Here is a 21,895-nt window from a genome sequence, read left to right as displayed (position 1 = left end):
AGCTGGCTGAATGGTAATCAATGACTATGCAGTTTGGGCGATAAAGTGTCTGCTCATACATCATCCATGAAGTTCAGTATCTTGATCAGGCTTTGCTGGACAGCTATAAGAAGATTACTGGGGCAGAAAAGCACAGTGTAGTTGAAGCCGCCTTTGACTTACTAACTTTGGCCGTTGTCCTCAGGGCAAAGAAATCGTATGTAATCAGAAGCTTATTATGTTTCTTTTAAGTGATAAGCTTTAGTTCAACAACATGAATGATTCTTCTTTTAAATAAAAAGAAAATCTGGTAAACAACGGTTAATTTTCATGTTAAACACGTTATAGTTGGAAACAACTTAGAAATATGAGAAAACATTTATAGATGAACTGCTCTTCCATTTCACATAAAACACTGTTTACACTTGGTCCTTGAACTGAATTGAAATACAGCATTCTTAATTTGCATAAGTAAAACATGAAATTATTCCTGGACTTGGAACTTAATGTACTTAGCATCTTGATAAGCATATATGAAATCACCTTCTGCAACCAGTCTTGCAAAACTCTTACGAGTATCTGTGAGGCTGGGTGACTAGTTTCTTCTCTGCTACTATGATAGCTTTCTCCTTCGTGGGCATCATGGTTCTGTACTTGCTGCTAAAACTTCCGAGAGAGATAATACATAACATTTCCAAAAGTCAGATCATGCACTTTTCATGCAAGTACGCTTTCTCACTGCACAGGGTCCTTAGAGAAAGCTTAGCTCTTCTAACGCATTTCTTGCAAGGGATGGTTGGGAGGTTTTTTGTTTAGTTCCGTAATCTCCTGTACTAAAATGAACACCTGTCACGCTGAAACATTACTTATCTAGTAAAATCTTCTGGTACTAAGGAGACAAAGCAAAATACGGGTTTCCTTTGTCCAAGAAACTATGTCAGTGTCTTTGAAACTCAGTGGTACTGGTATAGTTAATGCGGATGAATAAAATTGGTAGCATCATGAGAATTGCTGTGTTTTAGTCAAAAGGATGAAGTAGGTGTGATTGATGTTCAGTGGTTTTGCTATTTTTCTGAAGAGAATTGTCTTCAACAGGCATTTTGGCTTCTTTCACTTTAGGAATTAAGCTGATTTCTTCCCCCCCCCCCCACCTTCTTTCTTATATCGTCCCAGAGAGGACTTGCTTACTACAAATGAGATGATGTAATAATGAAGTTTTGGCCCCAGGAGTAGAATCTGTAATGGACACACTGCTTACCAGTGGGTTTAAACTGGAAGATACAAAATTGAATTGTTTGTTTTTTTCCTTCAATGGGAAAGTTTTAGAAAATCAAGCTTAGCACCCATTGTCTCTAGTACTTTAGACTGTGCAAAAAGTGCATAAAATTTGATTTGTATTTTGCATCTTCTTGGTTAGTGGAGGCAAATGGAGAAATATGTGGAGAACAGTGTGAAAAGTACTTGCAAGAATATTCAGGACAGTATTTGAAATCGGTAGTTTTAATAGACTAACATTAAAAAGTATGCAAGACTAGTATGCCGCTGAACTAGAACAGGTCATCAATAAACAACTGGAATGAACCAGAGTTTGTTGCAATGCGCTGAAGCACATGTACATTAAAATTTTAGTTTGTAATAAAAATGCACTTAGGAACTGAATCTTCTGATCACCCCCACTTACAGCCCTTCGGTCTGTGTTGCACAGCTGGCCCAGAGCACGCAAGCTGGATTCCTTTTGGGTTAAACTGAGCAGGAAGATAGGCCTGAAGAGCACATCAAATATGATCTAACAGCTGCGGAGTGCCTAGGACGGGATTAAAGCTGGTCTGAAGTAAACAGTTGAAATCCATACGATATGGGTGCAGGTTTCACTCAGGAAATCTGCTCGTATTTGTCCCGCATTCTGCTTATATATCGTTGCTTTTACTGTGGGTCAGAGAATGTTTTCAGATAATTCACTTTCTTTTTTTACTCTTCAATTCTGAAGAGAACAAGAAAAGAAAGAGGAGGAGGGGAAAAAAGTTTGAGATCATTGAATCTTCTGCTTCTGAGTCTTGGATGACAATTTTTTTTTCCTGATCTATATATAATACACTTTTTGTTAAAGTTCTAAGTTTAAGTGCAAACCGTGTTTCACCATTTACAGCACCAAGTGAGAATATTGTGCTTTTTTTTTTTTTAAGAAGTTATTAGTTTAACTGGTGGACTTTTCTGTTTTTTCCCCCCTGAAGTTCAAGTTTCTTCCCATCTGCAATGCAGATAGAATTTAAAAAATCCAAGGCATCTTCCCTCACTCTATAACGCTTGTGAACTAAAGGTGGACATAAGTTTATTATATAATTGTATTAGTTTTTGCTGACCATTAGGTTGTTGTAGTAACATAAACTTATGCTAGTCTCTAAGTCTGCATTTTAGTTTTAGACATTTTCTTCGGTAAAACTAAAATAAGTGACAGCAGTTATTTAAATGGCTACTAAAATAATGACTTAAATATTTTAAATGAAGCCATTTGGCTTTTTTTCCCTTTTCAGTTCAACTTAATACAAATTGACTTTTTGTGAGTTTGTAACCTTTGCCGGTCTTGGAATATAAAACATTTCATGACACCATCAAACCAGAGATGTATGTCAGAAGTTTGTGGCTTCTGGGAAAATATCATTCAGTCTTGCAAAATATTGGCAACTCAGAAGAAATGACTGAAGCATTTAGAGACTGACATTTATGTTTGGAATTGTTTTGCTATTTATTTAGACCTCTTGAAATAGCTAAACATCCAACATCTGAAAACTGCATTAACCCTAATGATAGGAAGCTTTTCAGTGCGCTCTGAAATTATGTGAAGTTTAGACTTCATGCGAAGAAGAAAAAAGCTAAAATACGATAGCCCACGTGCTATCACAGAGAGAAGCCCTCAACTGTGAACAAAGTACAAATGGAGAACTCCTGTCTCTGTAAAGTATACAAGCGTAAAGCTGCAGTGAGGCTATTGCTGCCCAAGGCTGACCTGAAAAATCTCTCTGCTGTGCCTACATGATTTCATTGTTGCTTTTTAGAATCAATCTGGTAAGAGTGAGATGAGTTTTAATTTTGGAGCTTCTTGGGACAGGAGTGGAGGCTTCTGAGCTGGCGGTTGCACTGGTCAGTGGTCCTCCCTGCCCTTTCTGTGTAGATAAAATACATGCGACTTTAGGCAACGACAAGGTATAGTATGCAAATGTTAAAAAGCACACAAAACAAAAATGCAAATTTACATATACAAGTGTGGGGATACTTTTATACTATTGGGGCTTAAGTAGAAACATTGGACAGGATGAAACTTTTAGTGAATCTGTTGGTAAGTTAGCTGTCAAAAACACTTTCTGTGGCTGCTTAAAATAGTTAAATAGAGAGTGGACTGAAATGACCTTCTGCTTTTCTTCACAGGCTGAAGAACAATGGCTGCCTTGAGCAACCTGACTATTGGCCTTGCTGTTGCCAGTTTTACCGTATTTCAGCTCCTGTTCCATGTTTTAAGTTCTTGGGTGTCGACACGAGTAACACCTGGTTTTAACAATCTCAGCCAAAAAAGGAAGATCGAATGGAATTCAAGGTAGAGTGTTCAAAACAAACTACAGCTAATGATCTAAAATTGTCAACATCTGAACCACCTGTGTGTATATATAAAACTGCAGAAAATATTGTTAAACATCTGTAAAGATTAGAGTGATAGCTCTAGACACTTGACAAATTCTAAATCTAAAATGCTGAGGCCCCTTCTTGAACACACAGCATTACAAACACTTGTACATTAAACACTTTATTAGACAGTGATGCCCAAGTGAAAGTCAGTAAAAAAAGAAAACAGTAACTGGTGAGAGGTAATAAGCTGAAATGGATTAATTTTAAATGGCTTCTCTGTGATGCTTCTAGTAAAGAGAGAAGAAAATTCCCTTCCCCCAAACATACATGAAAATCAAAACTATTGCAATTTATTCCATGTTCTGAATGCTAGTGTATTTCTCGTGATGCTTTTGGGTGCAAAGCTAATTGCTCTCTGTTCTCCTGGTGCTACTACACTACAACCTGTTTTTTATAAGTTACAATTTTCCAAGAAATTAGATGAATCTAGTATTGGAGTGAGGCAAGGTTAGACAGGTACATCTAGGTGTTGGTGGGGAAGGAGACTGCAAAAAGAGAAGGGGGAAGCTATGACAGACACAAGGCACACATTCAGGAAGGAGTTGTAGAAACTCAGTCTAAAAGCCTTCCTCGCTCCCTTTCTGTTCTGCAGTTCGGTCACTGGGATGGATCCACCTGCATTATACTTGTCTCCTCAGACAGAGTGCTGTTAGAAACTTGTTCAACCGTGTGAATCTTTCCTGGGCGCTTTCCTTTCTTAAGCCATAAAGGAAGTATAGGATAGTAATTGCGAATGGGATGATCACTAAGGTTTTATTTGCAATATACTACTATGAAAGAGTATATACAGTGCACAAGCTTCTCCGGTTGAAATGAATTGATACAGTATAACTTTATGCTTGAGTAGCCTATTACAACTTTAAAATATTTTCCAGTTGTTTCTCAAATTTGAAGCTCAAAAATGTGTACTGTATGGCTGAGCCATGAGCCACTGTATGGCTGTCACTGCACTGAAAATGCATTGGTCGTATCACTGTTCCTTCTCAGTGCTGTTTAAAGGCAGTATCAGGTGGATCCTTTTTAAAGTTGTTTCCATTGTTCCAGGCAGCATTAGCAACTCAAATAGTCTTGCCCTTCAGTTTGACAAATGTCCACCTGCAGTGTTCTTAAAGGCACCATCCTAATTTCAGTTTGATCTTTGAATAATTACCTATCTGTCAGAACAACTTTGTAGGGTGCCAGTTCATGATCTCAGTGCATCTTAGGTTTAGCTCTGTGTTACAATTGACAATAGAGGCAGACAGGGAAACTAAACCAAACTGTTATGTTGGAGCTGAACTTATGTCTTTAAGCCACAAGTGACCCTTGAATTGCATAATAGGCTTTCTGAGAACTTACCCCATGCCTGGTAGCGCTATGCTAAGTTGTAGTGCTTTGCATAAGAACATATGAATTGTTTCACACATCACAAGTGTGCTAGAAATAAGCTGCTCTGTAATCTCTGGGCTACTTTGTAGTAAGGTGTTTAACTACTCAAGTTGATACAGCACCCCAGGCTGTGTCCTTTTTTACTTCTTTCCACATTTTTTTTCTTGGGGTTGATAGCAGGATGTAGATGTTAGCACACACGAGTCATGGCCCAGTGCTACATCCAGTTCTGGAGTTAGAAGGCATGAAACACAAAGCATCGTTCATCAACAGCTTGTTGATGTTATACCTGAGGAGGGCATGAAGTGAAAGAAAGGCTAACTGTGCTTGTGTTTCTACAAAAGCGTTAACTCTGCTAACCAAACACAGTGTTTTGTCAAACTGTCTCATCACTCCAGTGTTTCACCAAAATGAAGAGACACCAGGGAGTATCTTATATGTTCAGAGAACGTGGATGGACATATATGTACTCTGCAGACAGCTGTGCAGGTAGAGAAAGTTACTATCTCCCAGTAAAATGAGCTGGATTAACTTAAATGATTTAAAAGTAGATGGTTGTTATTTTGTCCTGTGTTGAACTGGTTGATGTAGGGAGTGCTCACACAAATGGTTCTGTTGGCAGTCCTGAAGGAAACTGGCACAGAGGATGGTTATGCATTTTTATCAGCTCAGCTGGGTCTGGAAGAGGGCATCTGCCTGAAATGAGCTGTAGCATTGACAGTATAGTGTTACAGTTTGGAGGGTTTTGTAATCAAGGATTTGAGCTGCAGATCTGGACTGTTGTTTACTGTATATTTGTTCATTCTGACCTTCCAAGAATTAAGAACCAGTAAAGTAATTGCTTCTGGAATCTTAATTATGTAGATGCTCAAATTTGAGTTAAAAACTATACTTTGACAGAGATGTAGTATAACTCTTTAACTAGTTGTGCATGAATTCCTGTCACCTCTTCTATAATACATGTTTGTACTGCTATTAAGCTGTTGTGAAAAAAATATACATATATATTCAATAATAACGAAACAAGTACACAAGTTATCAGTGCAACTTTTTCTTTGCAGTTTAATGAGTTAAAGGATGCAAGCTTTGACAGTAATTGCAAGGAAATATATGGAGCTTGATAGTTTGACCTAGATTCCATATTAAAATGGAGTTGTTGCACTAGTTTCCTTCTTCTGTCCCCTCTGTGGAGGAACGTCAAAGTCCAGAGTTATGGAGGAAATACGCTTTTTTTTCTTCTTTTTTTCCTTTCCTCCCCCTTCAAGTGCTGTGCCTATGTATAGCTTGTATTCTAAACACTAAGGTTAGGATAAACAGCCACTTCCAAGACAAATTGCAACTGTAAACTAATGAGCTATATTCTAGGACAAACTTTACTTCTCTCAGCATTACCCTCTCCTAAAGTTCAAAATTCACAGGTATTTCTCAAACACTAATATTATATGCCATGCCTTGTTTTAAAAAGGAAGCAAAGTTCCTAGCTCTCTGTTAATTCTGTGTTGCAAGAGTAGATATTTTAATTAAACTATTATTTATCATTAGAATTCTGGTAACTAAATTTGCTTTCTTTGTTTAAAAAAAAGGACAGAAAAAAGCAGCCTATGCTATAATGGTTAGTAAAGGTTCTCATCCAGCTTGTTACATTTGACTATTCATATTATATTAATCTCCATTCATTTTTTGGAATGCTATTGAAAAAGCTGCTGAAAGTAGCATGATGACACTCTAAACAAATTGTAAATAGAGACTTCTTTTATGAAAAGTTACAGAGTCTTCTACTGCCAATAGACGACAATATAATTTATGAAAACATTAGGGGATTATAACCTACAGGGATTATAACCTACTCTTTCTTTGCAAAGTCTTCCACAAGAAGTAAGATGTTTTCTTCCAGTCTTGTTAGCATTTAGACTCCTGAGAGTGACTTATGCACATTTAAAATATTAATAACTTCCGAATACACGTATTCAATGTGTACAAAGACAAGACTAATAACTAACAGCATCAGTACATTTGTGTGCATGTTGTTAATGCTCTGAATATGGTGCAAAGGTATGTGGTGTGTCTGATCACACAGCATCGAGCTTAGAGTTCTCATCGTTCCAATAGTATCCATGATTCAGTAGAGCTATTTAGGCACATAATTATTTTCCTTCCCAGTCACAATTGGTAAGTGGGAAAACAGACAGTAGCTACACAGTATTAGATGCATCTTATAGTAGTGTTAAACTCATGGCTAGAGAAACAAGGTTATGCATTTTGGACCCGTGCCCATTGCGTTGTTCTACCTTCCAAGAATACATGTGGACTCAAAATGTGTGCGGGCAGAAACCCTGCCGGGCCTCTGTAAATAGGTAATTCTCCTTAAGTGCTTGTTAACATTCAGAGTTTATCTACAGTGTGCATGCAGCCTGTATTAAAACAAACAAACAAACACAAAAACAGCAAAAAAAAGTGTTTACTACCCAAGTATGGACAAGGCAACTTTGATTACTGTGACTTTTTATAGGACAAGAGGAGTATAAAATAAAGTAACGCTGTGAGCTGCTAGTTCATCTGAACCTGTAGCTGTTACACCTCAGATACAACCTTTTGTTATACAAGTTTTCTCCTTGAAAACCAGAAACTACTTCAAATACACTAGCAATTCTTTCTGAAATTTTCCTTGATAGGATTTTTCATTTAACATCCCTCTTTCCAAAACCTGAACTTGGCAGATTTATTGGTGATGATGAACTTGGCTCATCTATTAATTTGGTGCCTGAAAGGAGAAACCTGCTGCTGCAGGACTCCTGGGCCAATCTGAATGCAAATAGGACAATACAGTAAGTATTTGTTAGAGAACTGGTTGTCATATTGTCTCTAAGGATTCATTAATGTATGGGATAATTGGAGGAAAATTCAGATCTCAATTACTTTAAGACCGTACTTTCTATTTAACACCCCCACCCTGCTCCAATCTAATAGATTCCTTATTTTTGACTGTTTTTCTCACTGTGATTGTATACGTGGTTCGGTGTAGCATAAAGAAGAGATGATTGTCTTCCACAGAGGTATCTGGATACAGTTCAGAATGTCTTTGGAAACATCCTGCCTTAAGCACAGTAGATAAAGTTGTGACTGGCAGTACCATCTTGTGACTGTGATCTCTTTTTCAGGACAGTGTCCACGTTCCATGCCTTGGTGGTTGGTGGGTTTTGCCTATATATTTTGTTGTATGATGAAGCTGTTAATGCTGACCGTCTCTGGTAAGGCGTGTTACATATACATTGTGTTCACACAATAAAATAACATAACTGAGAAAGGAGAAAAATAATCCTGCAGTGTATTAATTACTGAAATAATTGTTTCATTTCCCATTAAAATACACAGTTGTGATATGTCCATTTTTCTGCCTGTACTATTTGATAATTCCAAATTATTTTGTCAGTATTAATGTCTTAGTGCATTGTGTCTCTGTGAAGTGGAATAGATAATATACAAGTAATTGATTTGAAATAGCATTATGAAATTACTAAAGCATAGAACCAACAGTGTAACTGTAAGTTGGCATGACTGAAACTATGCTATTTACTATAAAATTTTAAAGTGAAATTGCAGTGCTCTTGCAGGTCTGGAGTGTGTGTGTGGGGAAAAAGCTGGAGGGACCTATTAGATGTATAAAATATATATGTCTAAATTGATAAATTGAGATGCTTATATTTCTGCCTCCCATAAAACTTCTACCAATCTTTGTTTTAAAAGAAATATGAAAGTTTCAAGTGCAGTCTTCACAAGCAATAGGATATTTAATAAATGGACTTCTAATATTTTCTCTAGTTAAAATATTCTATATTAAGCTTATCTTTTCTTGATTTCTAGTTATATTGTTTCATACTTTTTTGAGGGAGGAGGGACAAGGTGGCTTTGTTTCAGTTGAGTTAATTATAGATTGCTATTGGTGTTTTGACATCGAACTCGTTACCCTCTGGAACTCTTTCCCTATAGAAGGAAGAGGCCATATTTTTCCTGAAGACTAACTAACTACTCTAAGTTTCATTTCATACTTCTGTCACAGACTGTTGCTTTTAACCTTGTCAAAGGACTGCACTGTGAGTCAGTTTAAACTTATATAAATGTAACATCTGATGCTTGTTCTGCAATTGTGATATTGTAAATTAATGACAATGCAACGTGGACTAGCTAGGATTGGGTGCTTTAAGTGCTCTGCCACTGACATGTAGCTTTAATCAATGTACCACTAATTCATAACACAAATTTAGGCAACATTGGCCTCTTTTGGTACGTAGTGATATATGATTAAATTGTTGGCTGTTTTGGATTTTTTTCATTGCATTCTGGTATCTTTAGAGAGACCAAATACAATGTGAATATCTTATGAGATATGTTAACCATGGTGAAAAGCAGAACGTTATTGAAACTCTCAGTGTGTGTTGTGGTAAGCTTTATCAGATAGAAGCTTTTATCCTGGTTTGTTTGAGTAGGCCTTGTTCTAAACAGTACAAAAGAAATCATGAATGGCAGAAATAAAAGCCTCTTGGCAATGATAAATAAATTGAGTTCTTCACATTTACTAAATTTCCCTGGTATAATTCCAGAAAAAAATCAAATTAAGCAGGAATCAAACCACTTTTTATTCTTAGTAAGTTTGAGAAAAGTTATATTAGGTATTTTTGTATACTGCATTGAAAACTTAATCTTACTTATGGAGCCGTAGCATCCTAGATTATGTAAAAACACAAAATCTTGAAAGAAAAAATCCTTCCGCATTTGGGGGATTTTTTTTTTTTTTGTATTTCTACTATTGATTCTAAAGGGTTTCTTCTGTTTGTATTTGTTTACAATGATTGCTATCAATAGTTTCATTTACATTTGGTAGAGTAAGGAAGACTTTCTATATATTTAAAAATCTAGTGGAAATATATCTAATGTGTGTTTTAAATCAAAGCTTCAGGTTCACTTCATGGCAGTATTTCTGTGAATTGTTTCTCAGTCAAAATTATCTTAGTGGCTTCAGGAATTTGTCAATTAAAAGTGCACAGAACACACTCTAGATGCGGAAATCAGTATTTTTAGTTGTTAAAATAATAATTTTAAAATGTGTGAAGTATCACTTAGTGTAATAGTTGCAATGATTTGAATTCATGTTTATGCAAGTGATTAAATACAAAGGAAGACCAAACAATACTGCCCATGGCTTTACAAGTACTTGTATGCAGCCTGTGAGTAAAATACAACTTTGTGTTAGGCTTTCTTCAGCTAGTGAAGCCAGAATCATAGGGTGATTTCCTCAGAATTTGCAGATGTACGTTTTCTTCTAAGGCTGACTTCTACATTACTAAAAAATGATATGGCTAGCATTAGCCTATGCATTCCTCCATATGTCATACTGGTTCCCACTATGCAGTAATTAAAGCCTTAGCTGACCATGTAGAGGTTTAACATTTTTTTCATTCTGTTTTATGGCTTAGCTGTATATTAAGTCTTAAGTTGCTTATCGTTATTACATTGATTCGTAGCTGAATCCACATAGGCTTGATTTTAATTTAATAAGACCGAAGAGGAAAGAACCAAATTATAGGGGAAATGCCAGATGGACTGTTGGAAGGCTGCTCAGTCTGGAAATCTAATGCCCTTTTGAAATGCAGGCTTAAGCTGTGGGACTTGGTCATTTACAGATATGAACGATGCATAAGCCTTTCTGTAGGAGCCTTTCATTAACAAGAAACATTTGTGAATCTAGTTTCAGTAGTTTGTAAGTAAATGTCCAGAAATCCTTCAGACAGCTTTCTTGCACTCTTCTAGCCCCAGTAGCCTGAAAACATTACAGAAATGCTCCGATTTTAGACTAGTGGGAAGATTTTCATACACTCTTTCCCTCTAGGTATTGCCACCATTTTGTGTAGTCATTGACTGTATGACAGTATCCAATAAGTTCTTTTCTGTGGGATTTAAAGATACCTATATCTATAACGGAAAATCATAGGTTCTGAGCCACTATGTATGTCAGCCTAACTTCTGGGTTCATGCGAAGCTTAAGTGCATGGTGATGATGATACCCATGTGTCTTGAAAGGGATCAGGACTCCTGCTAAGGGTTTGGGTTCAATGGTGAGAAGATGTTGTATTAGTCAGGCAATTCCTGAAACTAGATACGATAGATCCTAACAAAGAATAATAAAGACTGGAGCATTGGTAAGTTACAGGGAAGCATCAGCATTGTGTACATACACCTCTTTTGACGGTCTAGGACTTCTGATAACACTTTGCCTTTTTTTCTATATGTAATACAGACTGCTTAACATAGATGATGTAGAAATTGTTTTTGAGGTGGTGAGAATAACAGTAGAAAATGTGGAGGTGGTAGAGATCAGATAAGGAGAGGGAGAAGATGTAAATAAGTGAATTAATTTGTAGCTTCACAGAAGAGCAGGCTTTTTCATATGACTGTCCACTTTATAGTCATTACACTTTTTGAAGTCCGATGTTTGATGAGCATTCTATATGACTATCTCCAAAAAAGTTTGAAGAAAGTTGGTCATGTGGACTTTTCTTTGTTCTATCTGGCTGTGCATGTTCATGTGTGTTTCATTTCCCACACATATCTCCTTAGCAATCACAAAAGACATGGCTCTTCCCTTTTGCTTATTCAAGTCACTCCCTGTTTGTCACTCCTGGCTCTTGCTTGCATCAAAACTAGGCTGGAAACATCAGGGATCATAAGCTCCACTGCACTTCCCATTCAAGGAGACAGATCAGGAAAGCTAGACTTTTAGACTGAATTCTAAGTTTTCAATTAATTGAGATTAATCTGGAGTTCTAACATGGATTCGTCTTGAAGGGAGGTGACATATGGCAGTGCAGCCATATATGTTATTGAAGTCTTAGTTTAGAAAGTCAGGAGAAGGTTTGTTCCAGAGTGACCATTTTCATGGAAATAAAGAAGTGAATCATTCCCTGTTTCATCCAGTTAAGTCACGTTTACCAATATCAAGGAACCAACTGCATATACTCAGTCCTTTACATCTTATCTGGAGAAGAATACGAAGGTTCTTGAGTGCAGGCTCAGTCTTGGTGATGGTGTGCCAAAGTGTGTTGGGAGCACTTACAAGTTTGGTTATGATGTTGCTGCTGCCGCAGCTGGGAGCTCTAATGGGAGGGCTGTTAACTATTAAAAGAGTTTCTGCTATAAGTTGTGAGAACACAACTGTCTGTGCTCTGTGTCTAGCTGGGACTTTCAGAAGAGCTACAGCTAAAGAAGCACTCAGCCCATAACCTACGTAGCTCATGTAGCCAGGTTTTGAAAACGTGGAAAAATGTTCCTGTCTCAAGTTGTAGTTAAGAGAGCTTCTATGGTCAATCTTAAGAGATGGAGTGATCTCCAGGCTCTCCTGGTAATGTTTTTCCTCACCTAATTGCAGAATTCTGGTTTTGTGAGTCCTTCTATTTTCCTGTAAGCTACCCTCTCACTCAGGAAAACAGTTAGTTTTAGATGCTAAGAAAGCCCTAAAATTTAGTCAACAGATTGTAGTAATACAGGAAATCTCTTCTACAACTTCATTCCAATGGGATTAAAAAATAATAGCTAAGTAATAGCATTTACTGCTTTCTAGATGAGTCAGGCTTGTATTGGAGGTGGCCATAAGCACAGTTAATGTTCCTTTTTTCTTGAAACTGTTACAACAAAGATTGCTTTCACAGCTTGTCTTGAGCAGTCCGTATTTTATAAATATGTATACTTGTCACTTGAAGCTCATTTCATACATGCACAAAACATATCTAAATTAGATGCACAACATAGTTAAAAAAAAAAGTTATGATCTTTATGCTGAGGAAAAGATATTTGCTTACCAAACTCCTCAAAGTAGGAATGCACAGAGGTCAGTGGAGGAAAGAACAAATGTTACTTGCTGTAATGTGGATTCTTCCCTTTCTTGAGCTGTATTCACAAGTTTGGGTTTACTGAGCATCCTAGAGGAACTGAAGTTGTGTGTGTGGTACTAAGCTTTGTCTGCTGAATGTTTGGCACCAAAAGGGAAGGGACAGAAGGTGTGAAACTACTCTGAAATGCATTTCTTCCTGAAGGTTCCTTGGCTCCAAAGAACTGGCAAATAATTCCTTTCATGTTTCCTTCTACTCCATTTATCCCTATAAGCATCCATCTTCTTATGAATATGAAAAGCACCAGCTGAGCAAGATATTTTTGTTATCCTTAATAAAGTTTTAACACTGACAGAAGAAATAAAATGGAGACACAGAGTGTCAGTTAAAGTCGTAAGAGACACTGCCTGGGCTGTTCTCTTTTATCCTCTATTTCCAGAGAAGCCAGCTCAGGGTACTTGCTGGGTTGCAGTTCTAGGCTCTAGCAAAGTTCTTGGGACAGTCTCTACCCAAGGCAGGGGATAATCCTGATTAGGGTACTTAGTAGATGTCTTATATCTGGGTGGAAAAGGAAGCCATTTTCATGACTTAACCAAATCTCCTAACGTCTTACTGATGGGCCAAGAATAAGGTGACCTGATGGACATCATGTATTTGATATGTGTATGTCCTTTGCAAATTACCTTGTTATAAAGGCTGTAACTGTATTTTTTGGTATGTTTACAGGGGTGACCCTTCAATTGTGAAACTGAATATTGCTATTACCACAGGCTACCTCATTTCTGGTAATTATGCACTGTATATATAACACGCACAACCTGTATATTTATATTGAGTCACTATGCCTATATAGTCATACTGAGACACTATGCTGGAGACGTGATATGTGTATACAATACAGTTGCTACTGTGGCTTTTAAAATTGCTAATGGAGTTGTGGGTTGTGGTGAAATCACAGGATCTTGCCAGCAGATGTGGAAGATGGAATGATATCTCCCCAAGCACTGAGGAAATGCCGCTGTGTGGCTTTATGATGCTTTGATACACAACCACCAACTCCTGCTCAGTTCTGTCCTTCAGCCAACTGAGAAGGTGTTAAAGCAGTGCCCTTCACTCCCTTCAGGGTGTCTACAACTTGTAGCTCATATGTTTCTTCTTGTGACCTCAGAATGCTGGCAGAAGAATTTTAGTGATCCTCAATACAGGCTGAGGCAAATGATGCCATAGGCTCCTGCCTGCCCACTGCTTAGTCTCACTTTAAGCCAAAATTTAGTCATGTATAAAACACGGAAATTTTAAATTATTTTCTTGGTATGGCATTTACCCGTACATATGTTTTGTGTTCTTAATTATTTACTGTCAGCTAGAATTGGCATGGAAATTTTACTACAAAATGCTTTGGAGCTTTCTTTTATGGTGTGTGGAGATAGTACTGACTTATCAAAGCAAAAACTTGTTGTGACTTGCACTATTTTCAGGCAAAAATTCTCATGTTAGTATGGAGTCTTTGGTCAAAGACTGAGCCGTGGACTTGATTCTCTCTCAGGCTAGATTTTTCACCCCAGTGGAACTGGTAATCTGGTGATCAGCACACTGAGTTAAACTGTGGGTTAGTTTAAGTCTCTGTTTTTTCCATAAAAACTTCAGCTTCCATGTTTAAATTCATTGGTATCTCTTTTTGAATAATTATGCATTAGACTTTCATTATGAATTAATGAATGCCTTTGAACAGAGGCCTGAACCTGGCCACGCATTCTCTCTCACTTCCTTATATAGTTAATGTTTAATTATTAATAGGAAGTGGAGTGGCTGTGTCAGATGATAGAGAGTCCTGCCTGAGGACAGCTAATACAAAGGAGATCAAGGCACTCACTGGAGATACAAAAGGCACAGGGGTAAAGTCTTTGATTTGGAACCTTGGTCACTAATATTCCAGTCCAAAGTACTCACCTGCAGAAAGTAGAGGCAGAAATGGCTTGTTCCAGTACAGAAAAGAAAATCTTCTGAAACCTTGGACCATCATGGGAAAAGAAAGAGCATTTCTGTCAAAGCTTTCCTTGTAACATTAGCTCAGGTCCACTATATCACTTTTGCAGTAATTGAAAAAATCTGATTAAATAAAGCAAACATTCTTCTCATTCCAAGTGTCCCGTGCAAAATATTTTTTGTAAATGGTTCCCTGTTTGCTAATATAACTACTTTTTGATTCATAAGTTCCACGTAATAGATCTCTGCATTTATTGCACGTACTTGTGTATTGGCTACGCCCCTTGTAGCCGCCCCCATCTCCTTTTATTTTTTTGGTCACTTGTTCCAAATATTTAAGTTAATAAGCATGAAGTCTTGCTATAAGATTTGGGATCCACTTTTTCCTTCCAAAATATTTCAGCTAAAGCTATTGCCTCTGTACTTTCATTGGTGTGGAAAGTAGTAATATAGGGCAACTGTTGAAAGAATACTGTTGCTTATTGCTTTGACTAAGGTAAAGTCTTTAGAAAAAAGATGTTCTCTTCAGAGATAATTAATTCAGAGAGCTTCTACTGATGCCATATGTTGGTATTTATACCTCTAAGACTTAGAGCAATGCTATTCTGAGGTCAATGGTAGTATAATAAATTGTTCTTTATCATTGTTTCTTTTCTCTTGTAGATTTGTTGCTTATTATTTACTACTGGAAGGCAATTGGTGACAAATTTTTTGTAATACACCACTTGGCAGCTCTATATGCTTATTCTTTTGTACTGGTGAGTGCTGTATTTTTCAGTAACATAAGCAATTGATATTGAAGACAATGTTTTTATAGATCTCATTTGCTTAATGTTTAAAAAAATTACTCACTGGTTGGTGTATTAGCTTTGTGAAAGGCATATTTATATTTTCAATCATCATTACCTTCTAAATTGTTTTATCAGTCATTTGTGGTAAGTGCATGTCTCTTCAATGTTACAGTCCTCCAGTAGAAACATGTAACTTCTTTAACTGCTGAAATTAAAACTCTTCTCAGTTTTTGCTGTAGACTTTGACAGAGGGGCTTTTCATATGGTTATAGAAAAGGGTTTCAAATGGAACCACAAGTCTGAATATTTAGTTGGACAATTAGAAGGAAGTGGTTTCAAGTGGTTATGTTCTGCTTGTGATTGTATTTGCAAGGCCTTAGGTCAGTGATCGCTAACTCTGGTGAATGTACTACAATCAGCTGGGTGTGTTTTTTCTGGGGTGGTTTTTTTCTTTTTCCATTTTTTTTCTTTTTAAATCTGTTATGACACAAACTGATCCTCTGAGACTTCTTGTTTAAGGCTACTTTGGTGGGGAAACAATGGGTGATTAACTGTGTATCTGTAAATATGGCATACATACATTGAAGGGAAAAGGGGATGAGAAGGATACTGTTCTAGGATTACTCTTTGCTGCTGCTGGAATTTCTCAAAGATGCCCATTGACCTTCACAATAACGCTCCTGAATTTCTTCTGAAAAGCTCATTCAGTAAAGAAAGAATCTTATAAAATACAATTTACTTCATTTACCACATTTCTTTCGCTCCCTACTGTGTGACTCCCAGGCTTACAATATTAAAAGTGTTGAGATACCAGATTACTGTCAGATTTCCCATGTAGTGGTTTAAAGGGGATGAAGTACACTGACAAGTAAATACTCTGTTTCAGGTTGAAGATAATTAGATCTACTAATATTATCATGGATGAAAGTGAATTAGAGCTGAATATTAAAGGAATGAAAATGCCACAACCAAGGCTAATCCCTGATGCAGAAAATTCATTAGTTGTTTCTGGGGTAAATAGAAAGTGTAGTCTTAGTGTGAACTTCTTTTAAAGCAGTTCTTATTATTTGGATCTCGCTCTGCCCTTGAATGTCTGTGTGTTTCTCTCATTCCCTTATCTTCAGAGAAAGTTAATCATAAGTATCTTATTTCAAAAATTGCACAGATTTTCTGTTTGGTGTAGTGCGGACTGCCATGAAACGCCTGAAGTAGCGGGTATGAGCATGCTCAGTGGGGGAAAGAGGAATCATGACACACACTCCATAGGTTGTTTAGGAAACGTACTGAAATTTTTTAAAATATCTTTTTATCTCTACATCTGCAAACTGCTGCTTAGCCAGCCATTGTGTAATGGGATACTATTTCCAGCACAACCAAATGATAAGGCAGAGAATATGCTGTACTTTGTCACTTGGAGGAAAGCGCTCAGTTACAACATGTGTCAGTGTAAACGTACCACATGGGTATCTGGATACGGCACGGAGATGTGCTCTTCTTCCAGCCCACCGGGCACGGCAGGGACTGTGACAGAGCTGCTGGGACGGGTTTCCCCTGCGGTGGGGAGGAGATAAGGGCTTTCTGTGCCCTCCCTGCTGCCACATAAAAGCTGGGAATTCATCTTCACTTTGGCAAATTATGTTCCTAAAACAATGCAGGGACATTTTTCTTTAGCTTACAGTATTTCTGTTTGGGCTTGTTTAAACATTGGCAAATACAAAATATTTATAATTCTCATAGACAGTAATAGTATCATCATAATTATAACCTATGACTACTTGTGCCAGTCTTCTCTAGCTAGCTTTTCATGGCCACTTAACTGTAAGTCTTTTAAAGATTTATTTACAGTAAGAAACTACTGTTTTGAGATACCTGAAAGTGAACTGCAGCTTTTGTAGTAAACCTCATTTTGAAACGGTAAGGAAGTTGGCCACAGCTGGCAAACTCACTTACTATCAGTTTTAATAAAGAAGCTGAGACATTTTATCATTCTGTGCATACTTGAAGACTTTAATCAAGGTTTCACATCTACATTGTTGATTTTTTTATGTCTGTTTTGTTTTGCTAACTAGAGCAAAGGTCTGTTGGCTTATTTTGGAAACTTCCGTCTGCTTGCAGAGTTCTCCACTCCTTTTGTCAATCAGCGGTAAGTGGTTAGGAAATTTTTGCATAATTCATTTATATTTTAATCTATATTATTATTTCTGCCACTTAGGAAGGTTTTTTTTTTCTTGTTGAATGTCAGCTGAAAGGGAATTAATATGTATTGAACTAAGGATTACTATGTGGAAACCTTTTTTGCTATGAAAACAGTTTATTGCTATAGCTGCAACAGTATGTCTAATGTATTCACCCTCAGGTACCTTTTTAGAGTGGACCAGCCTTCATATGAAATGCCAAATTTCTATGAAACTAATGAATGAAGTTGTTCACAAATATAATATTGTTTATTAGCCTTTCTATGTTTATTTAATTATTAGAATAAAGCCATCACTTTTTTTAGTATCATGGACCAGGAAAAGAAGCAAGATAACATTGTTGTCAGAATCCAAGGATGGAATTGCATTGCTGTAGATAATTTGAAGTTTATTTTGCAGTACTGCACATATATAGATCAATATTAATATATGCATATGAATAGGTAGAATAATATAAATGTATATTCTTTATTTACCTTCAAAGGTAGTTCTGGAAATTATTTTGAGCACTTATATTTAGGTGCTTTACTATTTTTCTAATTTAACTGGCATGGTTAATCTTCACACTTGTGATGGGAGAAGAAAGCGGCAGAAGGCTTTTTTGCAGAGCTCAGTGAGAGTCGAAGCCTGCCATTGCTTCTGAGTAGTGTTGCTACTAAAATTGCTGCTGTAAGTATAAGAAAAGGAGCATGATAATGCCACGCATGGCAGGTAGAGGAAAGCGGTCAATGGAGTTTCCCAGTGCTCTGGGGAGGATGGCCTCTCTCCTTACTCTGTAGCCACCATGACTTGGGGGGACGGGGATTTGCCCCAGGAAGACTTCACCTCAGGAGAGGGGCTTTGGTACAGGGCAGTGCCGCAGTCCTCTCCTCCTCCTCCATTTTTTTGCAATGCAGGATCAGATCTTTCAGTGCATCAGTTGCCTATTCCTCACCCATACTTACTGGGGTGTATTTCTACTTTACTGATCCTACATGTATGGCATCTGTTTTCTTCTCCAGGTGTCTGGTAGAGAAAGGACAAGGTTTGTAAGGCAAATAGGAACTGTGATCCTCCTGCAAACAGAGTATCTGAGTATTACCCATTACTGCGCTGTGACTGTAAACTCTGCAATATAAGAATGTAGCATTCCTCAGATCTCTAAGAATAAAAAAGACTGTGCTGAGATCCCTTTCAAACATTAGCTTGGCAAATTCAACTTACAGGAGGGCAGGGTGGGATAATGGATCTCTTCAGAAATTGCTTTCATTTGCCCAAGCGCAGTTGAGTATGGGATTGTAGTATAAGGTGGTCTGTGCTCCATGTGCACAGAGAAACTGAGGAGTAAATAAACACTTCTTTAAACTTATTTTAGTAATACAAGGAAGAGGAGAGCAAGAAAATGAAAAAAAAGGTGATATTATATTCTAGGTTTCTATATTGAAATTCATGCCCTAGTGAACGGCTGTTCTCCCAGCTGACTTCTACCAAGATAGGATTTCATCCTGGGTTTAAGTGGTACCTATACTGACGCTTACCTTTCAGACTGTGGCGTTACGAAGTATCATGATACACCTGGCTATTAAAAGTAATATATACTATAGTTTTAAAATGCCTATGGTGAGATCATGTGTCTTTTTGAACACTGACATTTACTGCCTTCTCAGAAAAATGGAAATCAGTGTAGGAGATAAAGAAGTCCCTTGCACTAAGGGATGTCATCTCATTAGTTCATGAATGTTTTGGGGTTTTTTTCATTAAATTTGAAGAGAACCAGACCCTTGAGACAGTAAGTAGTGGATAATGATAATGACTTACAGTATGTTCCTTGTTTGCATTCTTAGTATTACCAAAAGAGCTACTATTAAAATACAAAATTATATTCTAATCTCAGAACTGTAGTATTTTCTTCGTATTTCCTGTCTGTGGTGTTAAGGATATCTAATTGGAGGTTGTGTCCATGCCAAGCATTTATGTAATTAATTATGAACTATGGTGGGTAAAATTGCAATGATAACTGTGATTTACTGACTTTATTTTTTTGAATTTGCTGGGAGAGGGAAGTTGCTAAGCAGATATGCAGTTACCTATATTGGCACATCACAGTATATTTTAAAAGCTTTTTTTTTAATTACTTTCGGAATCTGCATTGTCCAATATCAACGAAAGTACATGTTCTGATCATTAGTCTGACCAAATATATTGAGTCTCTCCCTTCATCATCTCAGTAAGTGTTTCTGTGGTGAGGTATCCTGCTTCCAGGCTGGGCTGCCACCTTGAGTGCCTGGATTTTAATTGTCTCAGTTGCACTCTTAATGAATTCCGGGAGTATTTCTGTTAGAGCTGGATGTCTGGCAAATCTTTTTAGTATATCTGTAATTACCTAGGTTGTAATCTGTAGGTAATTAAATTAAAAATTACTTTTAAAAACAGTTTTAGAACTGTCATTTTGTTAAATAGTCTTACCCTCATATCTTCTTGGAAATAAACTGATTATTCCACTTCCCCTCCCCATCCCCCATCATGAATACAGTGATTTAACTAACCTGTCTTTAACCTGCCGTTGTTGCATGAATTTCCCTTGCCTTTATTCTGGTTTAAGTGTGAATGATAAAGAATTAGAGAAGTTTGTTGTTCCTTTTTCTAGGAATTCAATCTGCAGGTTCTGTGTGGTAGGCAATAGATAAGTTATACCTGTCTACTAGGGAATTAATATGCGATAATTTTTTTTTTTAAAGACTGCTTATGACCCAGGAGTAGTAGTGGGAGGGGGTTTTTAGATTTATCTTTCTCATTGCATAACATACCTAACTGTGACATGATCCAGTGCCGTTTACAATGTCTGGTTTTGAAGTTCTGGTTTCAGGCTGAACAGAAGCAATCAGAAAATCCCAAATCTGAGAAACTGGAAATTAGAGGTCTATCTAGATTACCATGTCCAAATACAATGCTAGAATTGCTTTCAGGGAAACAAACAGAATTATAGTTGCCCATTAGTGCAAACTATAGTAACAAGTAATAAATTTGTATTTATCATTTTAAAAGAGAATTTGCATTATAGTGTATTACACAATAGTCACTGAAATGCATAGTGGTTGTCAACTTGTTTACAATTCAAATCAGGATTTTCTACATGTTATTCTGCAATGTACTGGATATCACACACTGCTTAAGTGGGGAAAAAAATGCAGCCAAGCAGAAGAGTTTGCAACTAAGCCAAGACAGTGCAATAATCTAGAAATGATAAGGGTAGAATCAATTAATAAATTAAATGGTTAATTAGAAAAAAACCATGAAATTAAATCCTTTTTTAATGAGATGGCTTCAAGTCTGCCTGGTATCTGTGAACACTTCTTTTGCAGGTGGTTTTTTGAAGTACTGGGATATCCCAGATCTTCAAAGGCCAACATCATCAATGGTGTGCTGATGACAGTTGTGTTCTTCGTGGTGAGGATTGCCGTCATGCCTACATATTACAGCCATGTAATTTCTTCATTTGGGACAGAGGCTTTCCAGAGATTAGGATTTGCAGCCCAGAGCGCCTGGATTATCTCAAGTGTTGTCTTGGATGTTATGAATGTCATGTGGATGGTCAAAATTGCAAAAGGATGCTACAAAGTCGTTTGTCTTATCGGACAGGAGGAAGCCAAAACTCATAGAAATGGAAAATCTGACTAGAAATCATATGCGTAAAATGAAATTTCTGCTATGAAAATAATGTTGTTTACTGAAACAGTGCACATTTCTGCCATGGAATGCTCCTCTTAAGGAAACAAGGTATTACCTCTGTACTGACCTTACTCTTTCCCTAGCCACACTGCCTGCACACCCAGGGCCACGCTTTACGGATCCTATCTGGTGAGGAATGAAAGCAAAAGTTCACATAAATGAGTTCCACGTTGCCTGTTCTAAGCAGTTACAAGCTACTGAAATTAGAAGGAGCAGACTGGTAATTGCTTGTTGTCAACCAGTGTGTTCAAAGTGTTTCACTCAGGTTTCTCAGATTAATGTGTTTTATAAATACAGTGAAAAGACTGAC

General features: G+C 37.2%; 1 protein-coding gene across 1 annotated transcript; it reads left to right on the top strand.

Moving 5' to 3' along the window:
* Positions 1 to 3,413: 3,413 nt before the first annotated feature.
* On the top strand, positions 3,414 to 21,534 carry TLCD4 (TLC domain containing 4; the record flags this gene model as incomplete). Its single annotated transcript, XM_082002702.1, has 6 exons — positions 3,414 to 3,568; positions 8,184 to 8,273; positions 13,632 to 13,690; positions 15,555 to 15,649; positions 17,752 to 17,825; positions 21,219 to 21,534. The coding sequence occupies 6 exons, from the start codon at positions 3,414 to 3,416 to the stop codon at positions 21,532 to 21,534; spliced, it is 789 nt and encodes a 262-aa protein (XP_081858828.1).
* Positions 21,535 to 21,895: the final 361 nt, after the last annotated feature.

The sequence above is a fragment of the Phaethon aethereus genome (assembly GCF_964289735.1).
Source record: "Phaethon aethereus genome assembly, chromosome: 8".
Lineage (NCBI taxonomy): Eukaryota > Metazoa > Chordata > Aves > Phaethontiformes > Phaethontidae > Phaethon > Phaethon aethereus.
The sequence above is the reverse complement of the archived record's forward strand: the minus strand, read 5'-3'. Positions and strand labels throughout refer to the sequence as shown.